This window comes from Hyposmocoma kahamanoa, unplaced genomic scaffold (genome assembly GCF_003589595.1).
Source record: "Hyposmocoma kahamanoa isolate Upper Pololo Valley unplaced genomic scaffold, ASM358959v1 65, whole genome shotgun sequence".
NCBI lineage: Eukaryota > Metazoa > Arthropoda > Insecta > Lepidoptera > Cosmopterigidae > Hyposmocoma > Hyposmocoma kahamanoa.
The window spans coordinates 17,613,443-17,635,306 of record NW_020653853.1 but is presented as its reverse complement, the minus strand read 5'-3'; the positions used below and the strand labels follow the sequence as shown (position 1 = coordinate 17,635,306).

Below are 21,864 nucleotides of genomic sequence, written 5' to 3'. Positions count from 1 at the left end.
AAACAGATATTGTCATAAGACGAAAGAAAGCGCTGATTATGACAAAGCATTCACTAAACTTCTTGAAACGAGTCTTGCCACTTTGCTTTTTTGCGATGATTCTAACACAGTTGCTGAACAATTGACAGGAAAACTGGCTGAAACACTGGAAGAAAGTAAATTGATAATAAATGTACCAAGAAGTAAGCGTAGGAATTTGTCTGTTTTATCGACTGAGAGACTATAGTGCTAAACGCTTTATTTTAGATATTATGGACTTTTGTCCCTCTTCACCCAGTATTCCTCTTACCCCACCTGACCTTAATGCAACATTTTTTATTTTTTATTCAATTTGTAATTGAACCCGGGACCTCTGCGTGGCAGTCCAGCATGGTAACCGTTCGGCCACGGAGACAGTTAATTTTATAGCCAATAGTTATGTTTATTTCTTTTTTTATATTACTATCTACCCTTTTTTTTTTTTACTATCTACCTGAAAAGCGGGACGGTAGCTCAGTCGAAGAACATCAATATGCTTCCCTATAATAATTGAGGGGTGACGGCTCGAGTTCCCGTGACGTGTAGATACACGTCTTTAATTCACGAAATTAATTTCTAAGTTACGTACATTTGTGAATGTTAAGCAATATCAATACCACTCGCTAACGCTGAAGGGAAACATCACGATGAAACCTGTATGTTGACACACAACCTGTTCACAACCGTTAACGTATGAAGTCCCCAACCCATATTGGGTAATTTTCAGGTTAGTTTTCTCTACCTAATTTCGGTGGCAATTTTTACTTAAATATTCTAGAATATTATCATGAAGTATTCCTTAATATTCGAGTGTAGTGTCCTGAAATATTATTTAATATTTCACGATAATATACTCGAATCCTAAATAAAAGTTGCCACCAAAATTAGGTAGAGAAAACTAGCTTGAAAATAAAAATAACCTATTTGGGTCAACGTGTCGTCTTATGGGTTGAACCTTCTTCAGGACACCCGTGCCCAGCGGTGGGATGTATAATAATATAAAGTGCCAGACAACCACAGCATTGAACTGTTCACAAACTAGACCTTATCTATTTCTGCAGTTTTCTGAGCATTACTGCGTGCTAGTTTTGAAGGGTAAGGGTGCTGGTGAAATTACAGTATCATGGGACTTGTCAACTTGTCTCCGAGTGACAGGTGAGTGTTGCAGTGCCCCTCAGATCTGTGTGATTTAAAGCTCCGAGTGGCACTGTATGTTATGGACAGGCGTGTAGTCTGCGTCATCAGGTGCACGACTTGTTCATCCCATCACTTGATATTATAATAATATAAAATATACGCCATACGAATATTTCTGCCGGCCCAGGAATCGAACCCAGGAATTCGGCGCGGCAGAGCAGCGTGTTAACCATTCAGCTCAGTTCAATTCTCTGTATTTGTAAGACAGCAATACTACCCAGAACACTTAGACCAGAAACAATTTACAAAAGCCTATTGCCAAATTAAATAAATCAGAAATAAAATATTGCAAACCGTAGGCCACAGAGGTCGTCATAAAATGAGAAAAAACTACATAAGTTAAAAAACAGTTTATTAGAGCTTCATAATATCTTATTTCAAACACGTAATGTATGTTGTATGTATGGAAACATTAAGTTTATATAGATTGACTAACAACAACAGTACACTTTGTATATTGAGTATGTGACTTCATTTTGTAATATTATGACCTTTCATAAATATGTGTACACAAATTAATTAATACGAAGACATAAAATTGTACTGTATTGATTGCAATCAAATTATTGTGAATATTCCTGGTGATGAAACCACATCGACTACAAACTAAACATTATTATAAACACTTTTGTCAGATGACCACTATTGTCCATATTCACTTATATCCAGTGAAATTTAATAGTACAAAATTAAAATTGAGAGTCCCATGATTCAATTAAACTAAGTATGTATCCATGCAACCAAGATAAGGACATCTCTCAACAAATAAAGTGAACTTCTAGGACTTTTTTTTGTCTTTTTTGTCTCCCTTTCTTTTAATGATTTTACGTTTCTTTTTGTCAGGTTCACTCTCAGAGCTTGAGGTAGAGGAATCACTGCTAGTTGATGATGAAGTTGAACTATCACTTGACGAACTACTGCTGGATGTTGACTGTTTCTTTTTCCTTCTAGCACGCTTCTTTTTATGATCTGATTCACTTGAAGAACTGGATTCACTGGTTGAGGAACTTGACTCTGAGGAATCCGTCTCAGATGATGTGGATGGCTTACGCTTCTTTTTAAGTTCTTTGTAGGTGGCTTTCTTAGTTTTCTTATCTTTATGGTCCTCTTTAGAGAGGTTTTTCTCCACATTTTTTACCTTTCCTGTAGGTGAAGGTGTTCTTGGCTCTGGGTTCTTAGTTTCATGTTTAGTAATTTTCTTGTTGATTTCCCTTTCTTCTGAGATTGAGGTTTTACATTTCAATTTATAGTTTTCAACATTTCTGTTGTTACTTTCTTGCTCTTTTTCAGACTTCCTATAATTTGTTTCATGGTTTCTTGAGTCACTTCTGGAATTATGATAGTCTTCATGTTTTTCTGAATTTTTATCATGTTTGTTATTATCTGGTTTCTCTTTGTTATGATGTTTCGATAGTAATTTATTTGGCACAGATCTTTCACCTCCAGCAGGTGACTTTTCTGACCTAGATTTAAATGTTCTAGAATGATCATCTTTGTCTTTATTTTCTTCCTGGTGTTTCTTCCTAGTGTCATCATTACGTCTCTCATTTTTTTGTGACTCATTATGATCGGAATGGTTTGATTCATGTTTAGAGGTTCTGTCCTTGGACCGTACATCTTTGGATCTGCTTCTACTCCTATCTCTATGTTCTTTTTTACTTCGCGTGTATTTTTCTTCTCTATGTCTTCGACTATTGCTTTTACTTCTTTCTCTACGATCTTTGTGATGTTTCGATACCCTTTCATCTCTTGACTTACGGTCACGGCTATGTCCACGTTCTTTCCTGTCTCTGCCATATGTTCTACTATCATTGTGTCTTTCTCTGTCTCTGTCCTTTTCATGATGATCTTTTTCATGGTTTCTATTATTCCTTTCTTCATTTCTATCTCTGCTCCTTGGCCTCCTCATTTTATCTTTACTAACATAATTATCTTGTGGACCATTACTTTCATCATCATTTATGTGTTTTACTCCTCTTCCTTTACCCAACCATTTAATTTTTGACACAGACTGTGAGAAGTCTACATGAATTCTCCGGTCATCAATTAATACATTGTCCATCTTAAAGTAAGCATCTTCACAAGACTTTTTATTGTCAAATTCAATAAAAGCATACTGTAGTGAATCACCAGTCTTTTTGTCTCTTATGACTTCACAGCTATTTATCTTACCAAATCTACTGAATATTATTTCTAAATCATCATCAGTTGTGACGGGATTCAGCTTACAAACAAAGAGAACATTTTCCGGTGGTGCAATATCTGCATCTGGTATGTCACCCACAATTTCCAATATTGTAGCTCGAGCTTTGGCCTCCTTCTCTTCAATCATCTCTTGTATTTCTTCTGCAGTTTTACCTTGAGCTTCGTCCAACTCTTCATCAGGTGCAATTCTACCACCTTTCAGTCGCTCCGCACTTGGAGATGGTGATCTTGTCGGCGCCCATAATCCAGTGGGGTCATTGAATGGGTCTTCAAGTACTACAGTATGTGTAATCCTAACATCTTGATATGGGCGATGGGTTTCATCACAAATTACGTCGTTTAGTTTCCTTAACACATCATGCCCTTCAGTCACTTCTCCAATCACACAGTGGTAGCCGTCTAAAGAGTCTAAGTCAGGGCCCAGCGTGAAAAAGAATTGAGAGCCGATCATCACGTCGCCAGTACCTACCATGGACAGCAAACCAGTGTCCGTGTGTCGAATTTTGGGCATTTTTTCTCCTGAAAAAAATCGTTTGTCAGGACCCTCTAAGAGGCCAAAGATAGACTGTCCCCCAGACCCCTCGCCAGTGGGATCCCCAGTCTGAGCAATAAAACCGCTACGAATTGTGTGGAACAGGTTAAAGTTATAGTATTTCATTTTACATAGCTTTAAAAAGTTGAGACATGTTACAGGCCGTTGTTCCAAATATAGGTCCACGGTAATGTCGCCGAGAGTGGTTTCTATGACGACAGCCATTCTTGCGGTATTTGGGAACTCAAAAACAAACGTTAAAGTAACATTTTCTATGAAAATAACATTAAATGCGGTTAATTAAACATAGCGTTCTGACACATCACAAAAATAACCTCACTTCTCGATGTTGCCGTTATTACTATTAGATAGAACATTTTTTCTATCAGTTCATACTGGTTCATACAATAAGAAGTTAATAATTTAACTGAGATTTAAAAAATACTTACTACTTAGATAATTGATTTTCGAATACAGAAATTATATTAATTTCACGTTACCTACTATTTAAATATTTTAATAATAAATTGCATCAATTATCACGCAATTCCACATATTTTTGTAATGGCAATAATTCGTTTGTGTCCTAAAAGTGACATCTATCGTCATTATGCAAAAGTAAGTGCTTCGCTGAGGAATGATTTTATCCGTAGACTTCAATGTACTAAGAGTTTGTGGGTTCACCTCCATCGTAGTTTAGGTTCGTATTAATAGATGGCGTGGAAAAAAAATAACATTGTACGTCATAGATATAGTATATAGGTTTGTTCTACGTAGAGGAACGATAAAAATGATTTGAAATGAAACTTGAAATTTATTAAATAATGAAGTTACTGTTTAGCACAACATCTTTATTAAAAATAGTGATAGACATAAACACGAAGAACAAAAGTTAACTTCTAGACAGCCGCTTTTACAAATTAATTAAAGTGTAATAAAATACCGGTTATTTAAAATTTTTGCTATTTGCGATGTTTAAAACGATAGGTAGTGAAACAAAAACTTTCACTAAAGGTACAGCCACATGTGGTACAGCTAAGGTACAACCTCTACCTGTGTAGCTCTTTCAGGATGTTCGATTTTTTGATATTTAAAATAAACATTGTAAAATGTGTCCAAAAGTCTACTTACAGAGAGGAACCTCTAAAGCTTTTTACTCATTCTTCTCAGGGGAATTTGCCTTGCTAATGATGAGTGTACAATGAATGTGAAGATTTCAAGTATAATTTGCAAACCGATGAAATAAAGATGTTTTTGAACTTTAAATTTTTAATTAAAATTTTTAAGTAAATAAATAATTATGAATAATTTGTTTTTTTTTTTGTAAAGTAGGTTATAATGGTCTTACGCAATAAATTGCGTCAATAAACCTGATTTCTAACTAGGACATTCCAAAGTTTCAATGTATCTGGATAGTACGGTAAAATTTGATTGTGTTATTAATGCAAAATGGGGTGTAAGATAAATATTATTTTAATAGGTTCAAATGTTTAATATCGAGGTGTCGAACGCAGGGCATGCAATTCGCCTTACTCACGTTTCTAGAAAATCTAATAAAGGCCGATCCGCCACCCTCTTCCGTTTCGCCCCTAATAAAGCGAGTATTGAAAATTTACCAACCATTCTACAGAATATAAGGTTAGTCTGCATGAATGACGATCGCACCTAAGCATGATATCAAATACTGTTTTGAACTTTACTACGTCGACTCAAGCTTCTTTCTGAAAATCGGTACGAAGTGTGTCTTGATAGTGGCACCCGGTGTCGATGTAACAAAACAAAAATGTTAGTTGATAATGTAGGGTTCCGTGACCGTTCATATTTATATTAGGATTGGTACCTGAAGTAGTCTTTTTTTATAATATCTAGTGACCGGACAAACAAGTAATGCTGACATTACTGCTTGGCGGCAAAAATAATAAAGGGGCAGTACTACCCTGGACGAAGTTTTTCACAAGGAGCTTCTACTGCTGCTAAAGTAGTAGTCATGAAGTAGTAGACATTTTTAATAGTTTAGAGCTCAAAAGGTAACACTGCCAGTGTCAGTTGTTCTTCTTCTTCTTTTTATCTTATCGATACACTATAATGTTTGCCATTGTTGTGAAAGTATTTGCCAACTGGAGTAAGGTAGGCTTTTTTGTGCACCCTACTCTCTATATGTAGTATGTACCTGATGAATTATTATTATTCTGCTATTATTATTGAATAGAAGAGCCATTAAATTAATTATTATTATTATTTTATATAAGTAAATAGAAATGCTACGTTACTGTATGTGGACAATCCTGTAAAAAATGCTTTATGTACGAAATAAATAAAAAATAAATACCGGGATGTCAGTAGGAGGTATTATTCACTCTACTTGTCTATACCGATCTTTGGTAATGATTTGTCTTACTCGGTTGCTGCAATGCTACTTTTAATGCATCATTAAAATAAGTGCTTTCCATGCAAGCCGCAGTAGCCTGATGATTATACCTACAGGCTCAAGCAGAGATCTCGAGTTCAAGTCCGAGCTTGCACCTCTGAACTTTTCGGGATTTATAATCGAAATTAGTTTGAAATTTACCTTGAGCTTTTCGGTGAACGAAAACATCGTGAAGAAACCTGCACATATTTCTACTTCTTCAAGTGCCTCTCCATTATTGAAGGCAGTCAGTTTTCTATATCTTTCTTTATTCAGTGCTAGCTTGAACAGTTGTTCTACGGTCTTGATACGGTCCACTCCTTGATGTTACGAAGCCATGACATTTTTCTACTTCCAACTTTCCGCTTCCCAGATACTTTGACCATCTTTATAGTGTGCAATAGATGATATCTGTCATGTCGCAGTACATGACCAAAATGGGCAAACTAAAAAAAAAACTTCCACACACATTTGCAAAGCAATTTAACAAAGAGTGTGAATTGATAATAGTTATAAAGATCAAAAACTCAAAAAATTGCTTCGATCCTGTTGGATTCCAACCAATGTCTTCCAGCAAATCGTGGCAGACGCTATCTCTACCAAGACATGGAACGAATTAGCGTACTAACGAATTTTTCTATGTGCTTGTTGCAGATCTTTGTTTTTAGTTTTTAACGCCACTCACAGGTGGCGTAGCCAGAAAGCATGGCGTAGAAATAAATTTTTCCACTCAGACCTTTGACCCCTAAAACGGAGCACACTGTGTACAAAATATGATATAAATAACGTGTACGCGGCTAGATGTGAAGGGTTTCACTTTATTTTTTTATTTCTTTTCAATGCTTACTTCATCAATTATTTTAAAAGCAGGTCGGTGTTACATGAAAAGCTTGTGTACTGTTTTTTTTGCACTGGTTTTATCAATAGAAGTTTGTTAAGTTAATTAAAGGAAGTGCTGCTTGTGTGTGGGATAAATTGACATCGAGCATCGTCCATCCGTATACGTATATTTATATAAGGAACTTCTGCAATATTTCGGACACTAAGGCTGGCGTTTGTTAAAAAAATTGTCATCATTTCAGCTAAAAGACATCGACTGCTGAACATAAATCCCCCAAAAAATGCCACAACGACCTGTCCTGCGCCTTTTGCATTCAATTTTTTTCAATTTTTTCAATTTTTTCAATTCAATTTTGCATGGTCTGCCCACGCAGCGTCTTCCGGTACGCGGTCGCCACTGAGAACCTTCGACCGCATGGGTCATCAGAATCTGTTCTGCGCGCAAAGTGCCCTGCTATTGTGCACTTATTATTATTTTTATTATTAGGGTGGCTTCAGTCGGAGCATATGCAGCCCTTCATCACTGCCACCATCAACTGATCTATCTACCGTGATCACCAATAATTACAGTTCAGTGCCAAGGCCGACAGCATTGAAGACTTGAAAGATTTTCCAGGCTCCAACAGATTTTATGTCCTCTGGTTGTGGCAAGTTCCTTCCCAGTATGGAGCTTTGTACGCCCATAAGGGTAGCATTGGGTGAAAAGATGTACGGGAATTTCATCCGCCTCGTGGCAGAATCTACACTCTCTATTCTGTCTGTCTAATATTTGACGTGTGTTTGTTCAAGCCACAATGTCTTGTTAAGACTCTAGTGAGTATTCTGATGCCATTCCTGTCCAATGACAGAGCTTCTCTAGAGTGTTGGACATTGTAGGCAGCTATCAGGGCTTTTGAATGTTCAAGACCCTTGCCCTGTAACTACATTTCTTGGGAGACGTGTGTGCTTTCATTCAGCAGAGTGAGCTTTGCCAGGCTCTGTGCTATCCTTATAAAGGGTTCGGGACCAATAAAGGTTTCCATAACATCAGTCTTTGTCAGTTCATCTGCTGCCTCATTACCCTCGATGTCAGAGTGATCTGGAACCCAACGTAGGACCACTTTATTCCTTTCCCCGATGCATTCAGTACAGTTCTCTACAATCCCCAGCCACTTAAGTTTTGCAATTCGTTGGACTATATCGGTTACTCTGGTTTCATCATTACTGATTCGATCTCGCAACGAAACTCCGAGCATACCCTTTATATTGCCCTTTGAGTAACCTTGAGCCTTCTTATGAGACCCATAATGAGCATCTCAGTGCCGTAAGTCGTCACTGGCAACACACACTGGTCGAAAACTTTTGTCTTTTAAAACATAACTATCGCAGTCTGGATGTAACAAGGTCACAACTGTAAAATGATGACTTTTCAGAAGAAGAGGTTTATAGATTCTACGAACGAAATTTATCAATAACTTTTTTAAACTTAACATTTACCAGGCCGCAGAGAACCAGATTTGCACTCCAAAAATGTCTTGTTTGAGATGGTATTAACGAAATTATATACTGCTAGAAGTCATAAAAAGGGAGGAGCTTGTCAATTCGATTTTTTTGTATGTATATTACGCGATTACGCAGCATTTGTGAACCGATTTTGATGATTCTTTTTTGTTGGAAATAGGGTACCTCCCACTTAAATTCGAAAAAATTATTCCACTGTTAAGGTTGGCAAACTATGTGATGGATCGCTACACTGAGACATTAGTTGACAAGTCCCGTGTGCCTGAAGTTTCACCAGCTTCCACCAATCAAAACCGGAGCGCAGTAATGCTCATATTACTGCTTGGCGGCAGTAATAGATAATATGGGAGCACTTCCCTGGACGAACTTTTTCACAAGCAGCCCTACTGTTACTAAAACACATACAGGGCGTCACACGGCTATGCCACACGGAGGGATTGTACCTCAAAATTTGCTTTGCTTTGCATTTTATCATGCGGTTATTACAGGTAAATGATATATTTCTCAAGTTTATACTCATTAGTAATACTTAAAAAGGATAATGCCAGTCAAAAAAGGTTATTCCATTTTCCTGAACAACATTTCAAATTGAATGTTAAATTTCATGGTCTTCTTTTTTATTAAGATGATGTTATTTAGAAGAAAACAATCCATATCGTAGAGGCGTTCGATCAATGTAGTAAAATTACAGGTGTATTTTTCATATTGTGTGGGTTGGATTCCCGGTCAAATGCAGTTCGAATTATTTTTAAAATCAAAATGAAATCTTCTTTCAGTAAATTTTTTTATCTATAGTATTTAAGGTACTTGCCCTCCGTGTGGCACAGCCGTGTGACGCCCTGTATGTGTTTTTATTGATACAAAAAGATCGAACACAAAGAAAAATTCCTTCCAAGTGACTGGACTCTACGAGTCAGCTCAGTTAGTTAAAAGCGGTTGCCCCGGCATGGCAACTAACTGGTTCGAATCCAGTTAGATCGAAGGAATTTCCCTTTGTATTAGATCTTTGGAACAATAATTATAACAAACTACAAAAGATGGCAGTACTTCCTCGAACGGACTCTTCCACAAGGAGCTCCTACTGCTATTAAAACAAAGTATGAATTCTGTCTTTAAAAGTTGTCATTTAGCAGAATGTGTCCTTATTGTACAATGGGTGGGATATATAAACAATGTCTTTACATAATTTATATTATGTACAAGGTACAACATCTAAACAAGCCTTTGTCAAAACGAATCACTATTTACCCCGTACTATTCGTTTGGTTACGGGATTGTTTACGTTCTGTGCGTGTAGTTGTAGCGCAGCCGTGCTCGAGGCAAACACGCCATTTATTTGAACTAGTGATTGCGTGCGTTTGTTTACCGCGTGTCGGTCGACGCGTAGCCCGCGGCAACAGTAGTGCGCAATCTGCTAAGTTTACGCACATTTTAAACGTACAAATAAATCATATACACGTTTCATACAATACAAACATTTATTTGCGATACCTATATACTTCAGAGTAGCCTTTCTCCCAATCTCTACATGTTTATGCTCAATAATTTTATATACAATTTTTTTTATTATATTGCTTGAGCTCCTTCGGGTAGTTTTAATTTCACGAAAAAAAACACTCCTTAGAATAGTCAAGAGACATTGCATCAAGGAGAGCGAATAAAGCAATAAAAAAGTCAGACGCCATTATTTTGATCGTAACGATATTTTACCTTGTTAACTTCACATGGGCAGGATTATAGCTTACGACACTCAAAGGTTGACGCTGTGCACGTCGGAGAATATTTTTTATCAAAGGAGTATTAGATACACCAATGAGGTTGAATATCGATAGTCATTGCACTGGCCTTAATGTTTTAAAGTATTTAAAAAAAGAATTGTTTTCTTTTTCGATATTACATAGCAGTAGCCAGTGTGTTGTACACATGCTGACACTTCAGAAAAATTACTCAATGATTAAGTTTTGTGACAAAGACCGTTAACCGTTTATTTTTTAAGTTGTTAATGTAAAATTATTTATTAATTAGGTAATTGTATATATGTGTCTGTTTTGCATAGAAAATAATTTTCCAGTTGATGGCATCAAACCGACACGGTAGAATTCAAATATAGACATTGTTTATCTCGATTTGAGTTAGAACAGGGCGAGGGTGTCACTTGTATTACCATTCAAATGTGTACATTTACGAGGATTGTTCTTGTAAGTGATGTAGAATTGTTGTTTATTATAATTTTATTCTGTAAGCTTTATTGCAATGGTTTTCTTCGTGCCTTTTCTGCCAATACTCGAAGAGTATACCATAATTTTAGTAAGCCTATACAGAGCCTCACTGCTGGACACATACCTCTTCTCACAATGACAGGGCTTGGGCTGTGGTTCACTCGCGGATCCAATGCGTATGGAGAGCTTCACACACAATATTAAACTGCTTTGTAGATATGTGCAGACTTCCTCACGATATTTCTCTTCATCGAAAACGTCAAGATAAATTTCAAATTATATTTCGCAGTTCAGAGGTGCAAGCCCGGATTCGGACCTACGACCCTCTGCCTGAGAGGCGGTATGTCAAACTATTAGGCGACCACGGCTTCTCTAGCACGATACCCGTAGAGTGCTATACTTATTTTATTACGTATCAACTTCAATACAGTCTGTGTTTTCGTAAATAAATGAATTATGAAGTGGTATAGAAATGGTGTAGAGGTTTTCCTTACCGTGTTTTCCTTCACCTTTTAAGACAGTTTATAAAAGCAGTAGAGTTTTTTATGAAAGCGTCCTTCCATGGAAGTGCTGTAAATTGTACCTATTTCGGCTGCCATTCACGATTGTGAGCATTACTGCTTTTCGGTTTTGAAGAGTGCTGGTGAAATTACAAACACATGGGGACTTGTCAACTTATGTGTCGGGGTGACGGTTGTGTTAATGCTCCTCAGATCTTTGGTATTTAAAGTTCTGAGAGGCACTGCAATTGTTATAGACAGGCGTATCATTTACCATCAGGTGCACGACTTCGGTCAGTCGGTGTCGTAAAAAAAAAAAAAAATTTGTATAATCTAGTGTAAATTGATTAGCTAAGAGGTTCTGGATAAGTTATTATAAAAATATTTAATTTAAAGTGGATCACAACTACTCGTGGAGAAAGTAGATTAATGAGGCCAAGGAAACAGCTGTGTTACGGTTTTTTCTTTGAGCAGTATTTTTTCTTATCCTACGATGTATTAAATACCCAAGTTAGTTGTCTGTGTACTTTTCTTTAGACGATTTCGTTGGCTCAACGGTTTGTTCCGGGGGCGCTGGATTAGGAGGTTCTGGCTTCGATTAACTTCTCCGAATTAGGAAATGAAACTATTTTTCCGGATTTAAATCTATATTATGATAGGATATTTGTTTTTTCAAACAAACCGACGTTTCGGGCCCTTTACAGGTCCCATGGTCACGGTTGACTGAGGTGGTACAGTCTTCAACCAGTTATATTGATGCAAACCACCCTATTTTTTAACTATAGTTACAATAGTTATTAATTAAATACCTTATTTTTAATTTTACAAAGAAAACATTCAGAATTCTCCGAATTATTTCTAATCTGGGTGCCTCAAGTGAATTCTGTTGCTCTGGTATTCCTAGTTTGAGACCAGGTAATCTATTGTTATAAACCAAAACACTGTTAGCGCCCAGTTACACGAGGCGAAAGTTTTCGCGCGGCCGCCTGAATTCTATTTATTAGGCAACAACATTTAAATTCCTCTGAATAATACAACCGCGCGGTCGCCGCGCGGATCGCTGCGTAGGTCAAATTCAAGCCAGCGCGCGTGCCCGAGACGCTCATTTAAGTTAAAACGTAAAGGTTAAATAAATAGAGCGTATTTTGCCTTGACAGTTAGACGCACGCGGTCGCTGCACGGCGGCAACTTGGGCTCTGCTCCTCGACCGCGCGGCGGCCGCGCGGGGTGAACGCAATGAAATTCGTGTCGAATAAAAGCGCCCAAAGGCTCAGAACAGTGTTTTGTAACTTCATTATAACAAACATCTTTTGGCTGTTATATATATTTTAATACAAAACTCCTTATTATACTGTGTACAATTGAAATTACTGATATAAATCTTTAATATCTATTGCACAATAAGTTAACTTCAAAAATTACAAAAAATAGAAAAATCCTTTTTGCAGCCTCTTCTCAAAATGCAGTTTTTGATATTCCAATGTTTTGGTTTGAAATGGTAGCTGGTGGGGTTGTTTATTGGCACATTATTATTGTTATTACTTTCAGCGATTTATCACCACTTTTGCTTGATTCCAGAATTTTATAAAAAAGTTAGAAAGTTGGTTTTATATGGGTATTTTTTATAATACAAAGTGACGGGACGCGCCTATCCATAGCAGTTGCAGTGCCACTAAGAGCTTTAAATTGCAAATAAGGGGCACAGCCACTGCGCCCGTCACCCTGAGACATAATAAGTTAACAAGTCCCATACGCCAGTGATTTCACCAACACCCTTAGGCTCAGCTCACACTGGCGCAGAGTCGAAGCGTCGCGTCGCGTCCTGTTTTTCAACTACCACTCTTGGCGCCATCGCGCGACTACGTCGCACGCATTAGTGCGCCAGGATCATTGTGTGGTCGACGTCCGACGTCTCATTGCGCTCAAGTGCAGCCGTTCGACTGCATCCAACGACTGTGTCCATTTTTGCATAATACAAACTTGTACCTTAATGAAGAGAAAATAGAGATGAATATACTATAGGCGAAAAACATGACGCGTCGCGACGCTTCGACTCTGCGCCAGTGTGAGTTGAGCCTTACCCTTCTAAACCGGAACACATTCATGATTATATTACTGCTTGATGACATAAATGGGTAAGGTGGGTACTTCCCTGGACAAACTTTTCACAAGGAGGTCTATGGCTAATAAAAAAAACATAATGTTATCGAACACAAAGAAAACTTCCTTCGATTTGAATGGACAGAGGTGCTCTCAATTGGCAAAAACAGTTGGCATTTAATCCACGGACAAGAACCTGCCCTTTAATAAAAAGAAGAAAAAAGACGTTAATTTAAATGTTTAATTTATGTGGTCTGTGGCTTTGTACGAGTCTTGCTTGAGTAAACTGATTTCTACTCTATGGATACTATTGTCTATTTTTTTAATAACGTTTAAGTGACGATCCAGGATTAAGTTTACCCCTAAAGACATCCATCAGGAAGCACGCTAGCTAATCTTATAAAAACCAAAATACAAGCCAATAAAGTGCGAACAGTGACTCCACCACCCCTCAGATTTTAATCTGTTTGGCCTCGCTATAAAACGTAGCCGATAAAATAAAGTGACGTTCCAAAATCTCCTTGTCTCGTCCTCATCGAGCGAGATTACACATAAAAATGTTAAATGCTCTCGAACGCGTATTGAAAAAAATCAAGGGAAATGGTGGGCGAAATTGCTACGCTACGCTCAACTAGGGTGCGACCTTTTCGCGTTAGTTTAATTCGATATTACGTAAAGTCAAGCTCTAACATTATTTATTTGTGTCACAGCATAGAATGAATGAATGAATTACATGAATAAATGTATGATATATTTTTAGTTTTATACATTTATACATCCCACTGTTGAGCACAGGTTTGCACTTAGGCGAGGATTTAGGCCATAGAGTTTTAGGCGTTATTCGCGGATTGTGACGGTCACGACGTTTTCCTCCATCGAAAAGCTCGTGGTAAATTTCAAATTAAATTTCGCAGTAAATTCTGAGAAACTCAGAGGTGCGAGACTGAATTCGAAATTACGGCCTCTGCTTGAGAGGCGATGACTTGAACCACTAGGATACCACGGCTTTATAGTACATTTAAAATTATTGCAACCTGGGGTTGCTTTAAATATGTTGCATTTAAAATATGGAACGACCTACCTCCTTTTCCTTAACCTTTGTAAGTTACACGCCTGTCCATAACAGTTTGCAGTGCAACTTAGAGCTTTAAATCGCAAAGATCTGAGGGGCACTGCTATTGCGCCCGTCACCCTGAGACATAAGATCCACGTGTCTGTAATTTCACCAACGCTCTTACTCTTCAAAACTCACTCAAATTACTGCTTGGCGGCAGAAATAGGTAAGGTGGCAGTACTTCCCTGGACGAACTCTGTCATAGCTCTAATGTTGCTAAATTTATACATTTGTCCAGTAACTAAGTGTATAGAAAGTCAGAATTCGATGGCGTTCGATTCAGCTTTTGCTGAACAGCCTTAATGCTGCCTCATTATCGGTCGGTCTTCGGATGAATTTGAACTAGACTAAGGTCTTGTTCAATGAGTTCGTCATCCCGGAGCCGATTTCGATTAATGGCGAAACGCTCGAAGTTATCCGCGAATATGTCTACCTCGGGTAAACCTTGCAACTAGGCAGAGACAACTTCGAACGTGAAATAACTAAGAGAATGCAGCTGGGTTGGGTAGCATTTGGGAAACTGCGTCATGTCTTCTCGTCACCGCTCCCGCAGTGCCTGAAGACCAGGGTTTGCAACCAATGCGTCCTACCTGTCATGACTTACGGAGCCGAGACGTGGAATATGACGGTCAAACTGGCCCACATACTACACGTCGCTCAGCAAGCTATGGAAAGGTCTATGCTGGGTTTCTCGTTAAGGGACAAAGTCCGGAATGAAGTTATCTGGCATAAGACTAAAGTTGTGGACATCGTCCAGAAATGTAGCGAGCTGAAGTGGCAGTGGGCTGGCCACATCTGTCGCAGAACCGATGACTCGAGTACACTTGGGGAGGCTTACATCCAACAGTGGACTGCAATAGGCTGATTGATTGATCGATTCAGCTTTATGTCCTTTTTTAAAAGAGAGTTTTATCTTTATAGATATGCCACCCTCATAGGAGCAATTCTGGGTAATTAGTATCGCTAATTTCACAAAGTTATACAACATCCTGGCCTCCTTAGACAAGTAGCTGGCTAAGATGCTATTACAGGCGCCTACTGCACACAACGTTAATTCCGGAATCTGTTGTCTTAACACCTCACTCCAAACACACCCCATTATCACATGATAGACGTCGTCTGTAGTCGCATATATCTCACAGTTTGGTGAAGGATACTTTGACATCAGATAACCGAACTTGTTCAGAGGAACGTGACCCGAGCCATGCCTTAACACCGTAACTAATTCTGCCAGCTCATTTTGGCATCAACAAACCATGAAATACCAGGTAGATTGAGTTGAATGGTTTTATACCAATTACCTTAGTTAAAGATCTTAAATCGAAGAAGCTTTGTGTTCTTGACGACGGTGACACGGCTATTTTTACCAAATAATATTTGGTTGTGACAAGTTATTTTGCGCATTGATAAAAAAAAATACGTAATCAAGAATATTTCTAGTTGTTTAGAGATTTAACTAAGACGATCGTGATATTGAACGGGAACGGAGGGCATTGGCAGTACGGACTAATATGTTGGCCCGTAGGTTTGCTCGTTGTTCCAAACAAGTCAAAATTACCCTTTTTAAGGCGTTCTGTCAAGTATTTTACACGAGCAGTCTATGGGTCAATTACACTCAAAAAGTATACAATGCCCTCCGCGTCCAATATAATAACGCCTTTAGGATGCTGTTGGGACTGCCTCGTAATTGCAGTGCTTCAGGGATGTTCGCCGAGGAACGCACTGATGACTTTTATGCCATCCGACGGAAGCGGGTTGCGTCTCTGTTGAGCCGGGTGCGAGGTAGTCACAACAGGATTCTGAACGTAATCGCTAATAGGTTTGATTGTCCCATCCTGAAGTTCTGGGTGGACTTAATTGTATGTAAGTAGTAGTCTTAGTATCATTTTAATTTTATTATAGTTAAATTTTGTTATTATTATTATTATATCATTATTATTATTAATTAACATAGTTGTAAGTACCCAATGTTACTAACAATAATATGGATGCAATTATCTGAAATAAATGTTTATTATTATTATTATTATTATTATTATTAACAAGAAATTTAAAATACACAATAAGTATTTTTCGTAATAATCCCTTCGCAATCTCCGGATTACCGAATGCATCCGAAAACAAAATTCCATGTGTAATAAATTATTAATTGATACATTTAAGCGTTACTTTTCGGAAAATTATTTTATTTGCGAGAAGCTAAGTAATTTGCTTCCATTTTTAACCGTCTTTAAAAAAGGAGCTTCAAGTTGGCTGTATATTTCTTTGACGCGATAACTCTATTTACTAAATACTAAAATTTGTGAACCGATTTTGATGATGCTTTTTTTGTTGGAAAGAGGGTACCTCAGTATTGGTCCTGTTTATTTGGAGAAAATATTCCATCTCCACGGGTGGCAAACTAGGGGTGAATCCGGATCAATTACAATTTCTATAAAACTTGGCAAATAGATGTAACTCCACGAACTTATCGTCTGAACTGGAACTGGAACTGGTCGGTTTTTTTTTGTAAAAAAGTTATTCGTCTTCTTTCAAAGAAACCAAAACGTTTCGAACTCTTTACAGGGCCCATAATCAAAACAAACATGTCGGCACATTTTTTTTATATCCTCAATGGGTACAATAAAATAATAGTCCTGCCACGGTAGTCATGCGATTTTAAATGGGAGAGGCGGCATTCCCCGGCAATGTCACCGACGGCCGGGGTCAGAGACTCAGGTTCAAGAACCGGCGGTCAATACGTGCCGTATCGAGCAGGACGATATTAATTATTATTATTGTAATACCACTTAGCTGTCTGTTAAGTATATTCAGTTTTTTTCTTGTTGTTTAAGTGTTTAGAATATATTTAAAATAGTAATTTTATACGTATAATAATGTGTGTAGATAAACTCGGTTTGCTAGTAATAATCAGCGTGTTGCAGCTGTGTCTGAGGAATGGACGAGTTCACAAGGACGCGACTCTATTATATATCGATATATCGATAAATTCCGCCGTAGACACTTTTGTTTTTGGAAGAAATATATTTATTTTATTGTTTTTATTATTTGTACAAAGATGGAACACGCCGTTTAAGCCCAATACAAAGCGCTGCTTTTCAAGAATAGTGGCTTAAATAAAAATAGTTTATTTATTGTCGTATTACACAGCTGCACTCAGAATGAGCTGAATTTTATTGTAGAAAAGACATCGACTTTTTTTATTGATTAAAATAATCACGTGGTGACATGGCACTGTATGCGATTAGTAGGCTTTGCATTTTAGATATTCTGCAGATGTTTTTAAACAATCTTATATGCGATTTTGGGATATGCTGCTATTCTACAAAGCCATCAAAATATCTGAAACAAGCACATAGAGAAGTTCGTACGATCTGCTGATTCGATCTGGAGCCGTTTTTTTATTTCAAAATTTAAAAAGGGAACAATTTCTTAGCTTGAACATAGTCCTACTAAACAGTACAGTTTGTACGAACCAAATGAGTTTGAACAAAACGTTTTAAAGTGACATTTAATATGGTTAAAATAATAATATAATACCAAGCGACGGAATGAACAAGTAGTGCGTCTGGTGGTAAGCGACACGCCTGTCCATAACAATTGCAGTGCCTCTCAGAGCTTTAAATCACAAAGATCTGAGGGGCACTGAAACTGCACGCGTCACCCTGAGACATAAGTTGACAAGTTCATTCACCGGCCTTCATACTTAAGCGCCAAGTTACACGACGAGAAAGGCCGTCGCGCGGTGACGGCTCAGTTACCGCGCTTTCTTGTACATTAAAGCGAATCTGAATTCCATTTACTTCGGAATAATACAATGCAACTCGTGTCGAATAAACGCGCTCTAACCCTTCAAAACCGGAACGTAGTAATGTGAGCATTAATGCTTGACGGCAGAAAAAGGTAAGGATCGTACTTCTCTGGACGAACTCTTCCATCAGGAACTTTACTGCTGGTAATTTAAAAAGGGTACAATTTTCTTAGCTTAAACATACTCCAACTACACTGTACATACAATTTGACCGTAGGACCCAAACGAGTCTCAATTGAACAAGAGATTATATTCATATAGTGCCTGTAATTTCACCAGCACCTTTACCCTTCAAAACCGGAACAAAGTAATGCTGACATTCCTACTTGGCGGCAGGAATAGGTAAGGTACGGCATTACTTTCCTGATCTAACTCTTTCCCAAGGAGCTCTATTGCTATTAAATTGATTGATTTTATATATTCAATCTGGAACAGAAAGATATATAATACAATACGTAAGGTTACGGGTAATGTCTTGGTGGTACTAGCGTAAAGAATCCTACCTCCTTTCAAAGGTATGCGAGTAGTTGTGTAAGCTAGTTGAAATTGTTGACTAAGAAGTTAGGTATAGTTATAAAAAAAAAACACTTGGTTAGTGAAAAATGGTGGAGTTTTACTTTAATATAATGTCGACAGACGTTACGGTCGCTACGTTCTCAACCCTTCCGTTGCTTCGCCATATGCCGCGTCGCGGCGGCGGAGAGCGCAGCGCGCCCTTAAATTACACAACTTCGCGTACTTCCCACTCATAATAGAGAGATATGCCTTTAATATCTGCCGGAAACTGCTCTCTCTGCCCCCGCCACCCACGCCGCCGGCGATGCCTTGTTTACTTTTTGCCTCCATTCTTATATTAGAAATTGTGTTCAACGGCACTAATAACGCCCAACCCAATGGCTGCCATTACAAGTCGGGCCGTAAAAAGTGACCCCCGCAAAAATTGGATGCAATTTCAATCACCATCGCTCGGGTTTCGCTCGTCGCACCTGCTGACTGTCACGGGACGAGCGGACACGTGCCCGGCTAAGTACCTACTTAACGTAAGTGACCCCAGTTTAGCGATCCCAACTGTGCCGTCGGAGACACTCCAATCGCCGGCAATTTCCCGCGTCGAGAGCGCCAGCTGCGACCGACGCGCCGAAATATAACCTGCCCCCGAAAACATTTGCCAAAGAAAGGGATATTAGTCTCCGCGGGGCCATAATCGAACCAATCGGCCCGCGAACGCTCCGACTCCGACACGACACTTTTTTATTTATACCATTACGCATAGCATAAGGTAATATCGTAAAATATATTTTTATGGACACATGTAGACACCTTCTGATTTCGAAAAATTGCTATTTTGATTTGTAACTGAGGGGTGGTAATTTTCAATAAGTTTTTCCAATCACGTAAATGCAACACGTTTCTGTTATTCTAAGATGTTACGCATGATTGACTGACTAATCAATGTTTATTGAAAAAAATGATGCATGTAGCCTTAGAATAATGAATGAAAGGGTCAAGACGCGTACCTATATGTAGCTTATTTTTTGTAGATTTTTAATATATGGTTTGCTCAAACTTCTCTATTTTTTCTTTTAATTTTATAAACGTACATTTTCATTACTAATTAGACTAACTAATTAAATCTATTTAATTTCAATTTTTTTTTTGTTTTGTTTCTGGCACTTCGCGGTTTGCATTTATGCCACTGCAAAACGGGGAAACTTATTCACGAAAAACAATGGAAAGGGAAAATAATTTGGAAGAGAGGATCAGGGAAGTGCGATTAAGGTTAAATATGAATACATAAACTTAAGAATTATATAACAAATGTAATATGTAGCTATATTGTGCACAATTGTCATCTGTTCCAAGTTAAATAGTGTTGTAGTATTAAATTAATATTAAGTATTGTCTTTGGGTGTGAATTGTTATTGTGTCAAAAGAAATAAATTAAATAAAGTTTCGCTCTGGACCTTTTGGAGGGAAAAGTGTCGTTTTATTTTGACTTTCAATTATTTTGTGAAATCTAGTTTAAAGTAGAATAGGATAGTGCGAATCTCGAACTAAAATACCCGTATCGGCCCGTTCTAAGGAATCCCGAGTCAATCCAAGCGCGCCGCCTCAAATTGCCTATCCTCTTTGTGGCGGCCATATTTACAGAAACATAATTCAACTTCATGTACCAAAAAAGAATAATGTACCAAGACTTGGCTGTATGGCTGTATGACCAGTGTTTGTTGATTGTTGGAAGCAATTAACGTCCTTTGCAAAAAGAGGGGAACTATAGATTTGAAGCCTTTGTTTATGTATATGTATGTTTGTCTATGGCATCGTAATTCCTAAACGATTCGACTGAAGTGTTTATATTTGAAGGCTAATTCAATTGGGATGATTCTTGGCTCTGTTTGCAGCTGTTTAAAGGCAATCAGTCCTTCCCAGTTACTGTAGGGATTTCAGTCATAAAACGAATAATTGTTTTACTTTCACTTGTCTAATCGAGTTTTGCATGTATGTTACGCGACAACTCCGATTTTGATGATTCTTGTTTTGTTGGAAAGAGGATACTTCAGTATTAATCCCATTTAAATTTGAAGAAAATATTCCTATTCTAAGGGTGACAAACTAGGGGATGAATACGGTTAGTAAATAGATGTAATTCTACGAACTTTTGAGGTCGGCTTTTTTAGTACTTTATACTGAGATTATTGTACTATGGTAACCTTAATCTGATGCTGCAACCGGACAGTCTGTAGACTACACAACTTCTCAACTACTTACAGTAGAACCATCCTGCTGGGGTTCATTAAATTGGTCTCGACGAGTTCTACTTATGAATGGTGACGTTATTGTCTGTTTGGAGTGCACTAGTTTCTATCGGTTTTTCAAACTTTATTAAACCTTTTTGCTATATGAACTTTATCCAATATCACTTTGTCTTATTACCACGATATTCAATTATGTTTTTAATTACACCAGTAGTTTGTTATAATTATTAATACAAAGATCGAACACCAAGAAAAAATTCGGTCCAGCTGGATTCGAACTAGAGTCTTCAGCATAACCCCTGTCTCAATAAACCTATTATTTCCATATTTAGCTCTCAAATTCGACTGATAAACTGGCATTATAAAATTTTATCCCAATAGCTAACATGGCGAGCACCGTGATATCACATTCTTATCTCATCGCGAGAGCTGCGACCAATGGCTGCAAAAGATTAACACCCTACCAAACATGGCTGCAAGGTCACAGCTGATTTTAAAACATTTTGACAGTTCTGCACAGTAATTTTATCAACGTAAAAATTGAGCGCGACATACGAGATGAAAAGAAATAATAAAAACAAACAAATCGATACTATTAAATTATTCAGTTCGTCGTATGCGCTCGAAGTGGACGCACACGTTTACTTTGTGTTCTTTTGTTCTCT

General features: G+C 37.8%; 1 protein-coding gene across 1 annotated transcript; it reads right to left on the bottom strand.

Annotated features, from left to right (window-relative positions):
- Positions 1 to 1,993: 1,993 nt before the first annotated feature.
- Positions 1,994 to 4,243, bottom strand: LOC113231349 (peptidyl-prolyl cis-trans isomerase sig-7). Its single transcript, XM_026465639.1, has one exon. It carries the CDS (start codon positions 4,175 to 4,177, stop codon positions 1,994 to 1,996), a length of 2,184 nt encoding a protein of 727 aa, XP_026321424.1. The 5' UTR covers positions 4,178 to 4,243.
- Between the last annotated feature and the right edge of the window lie 17,621 nt (positions 4,244 to 21,864).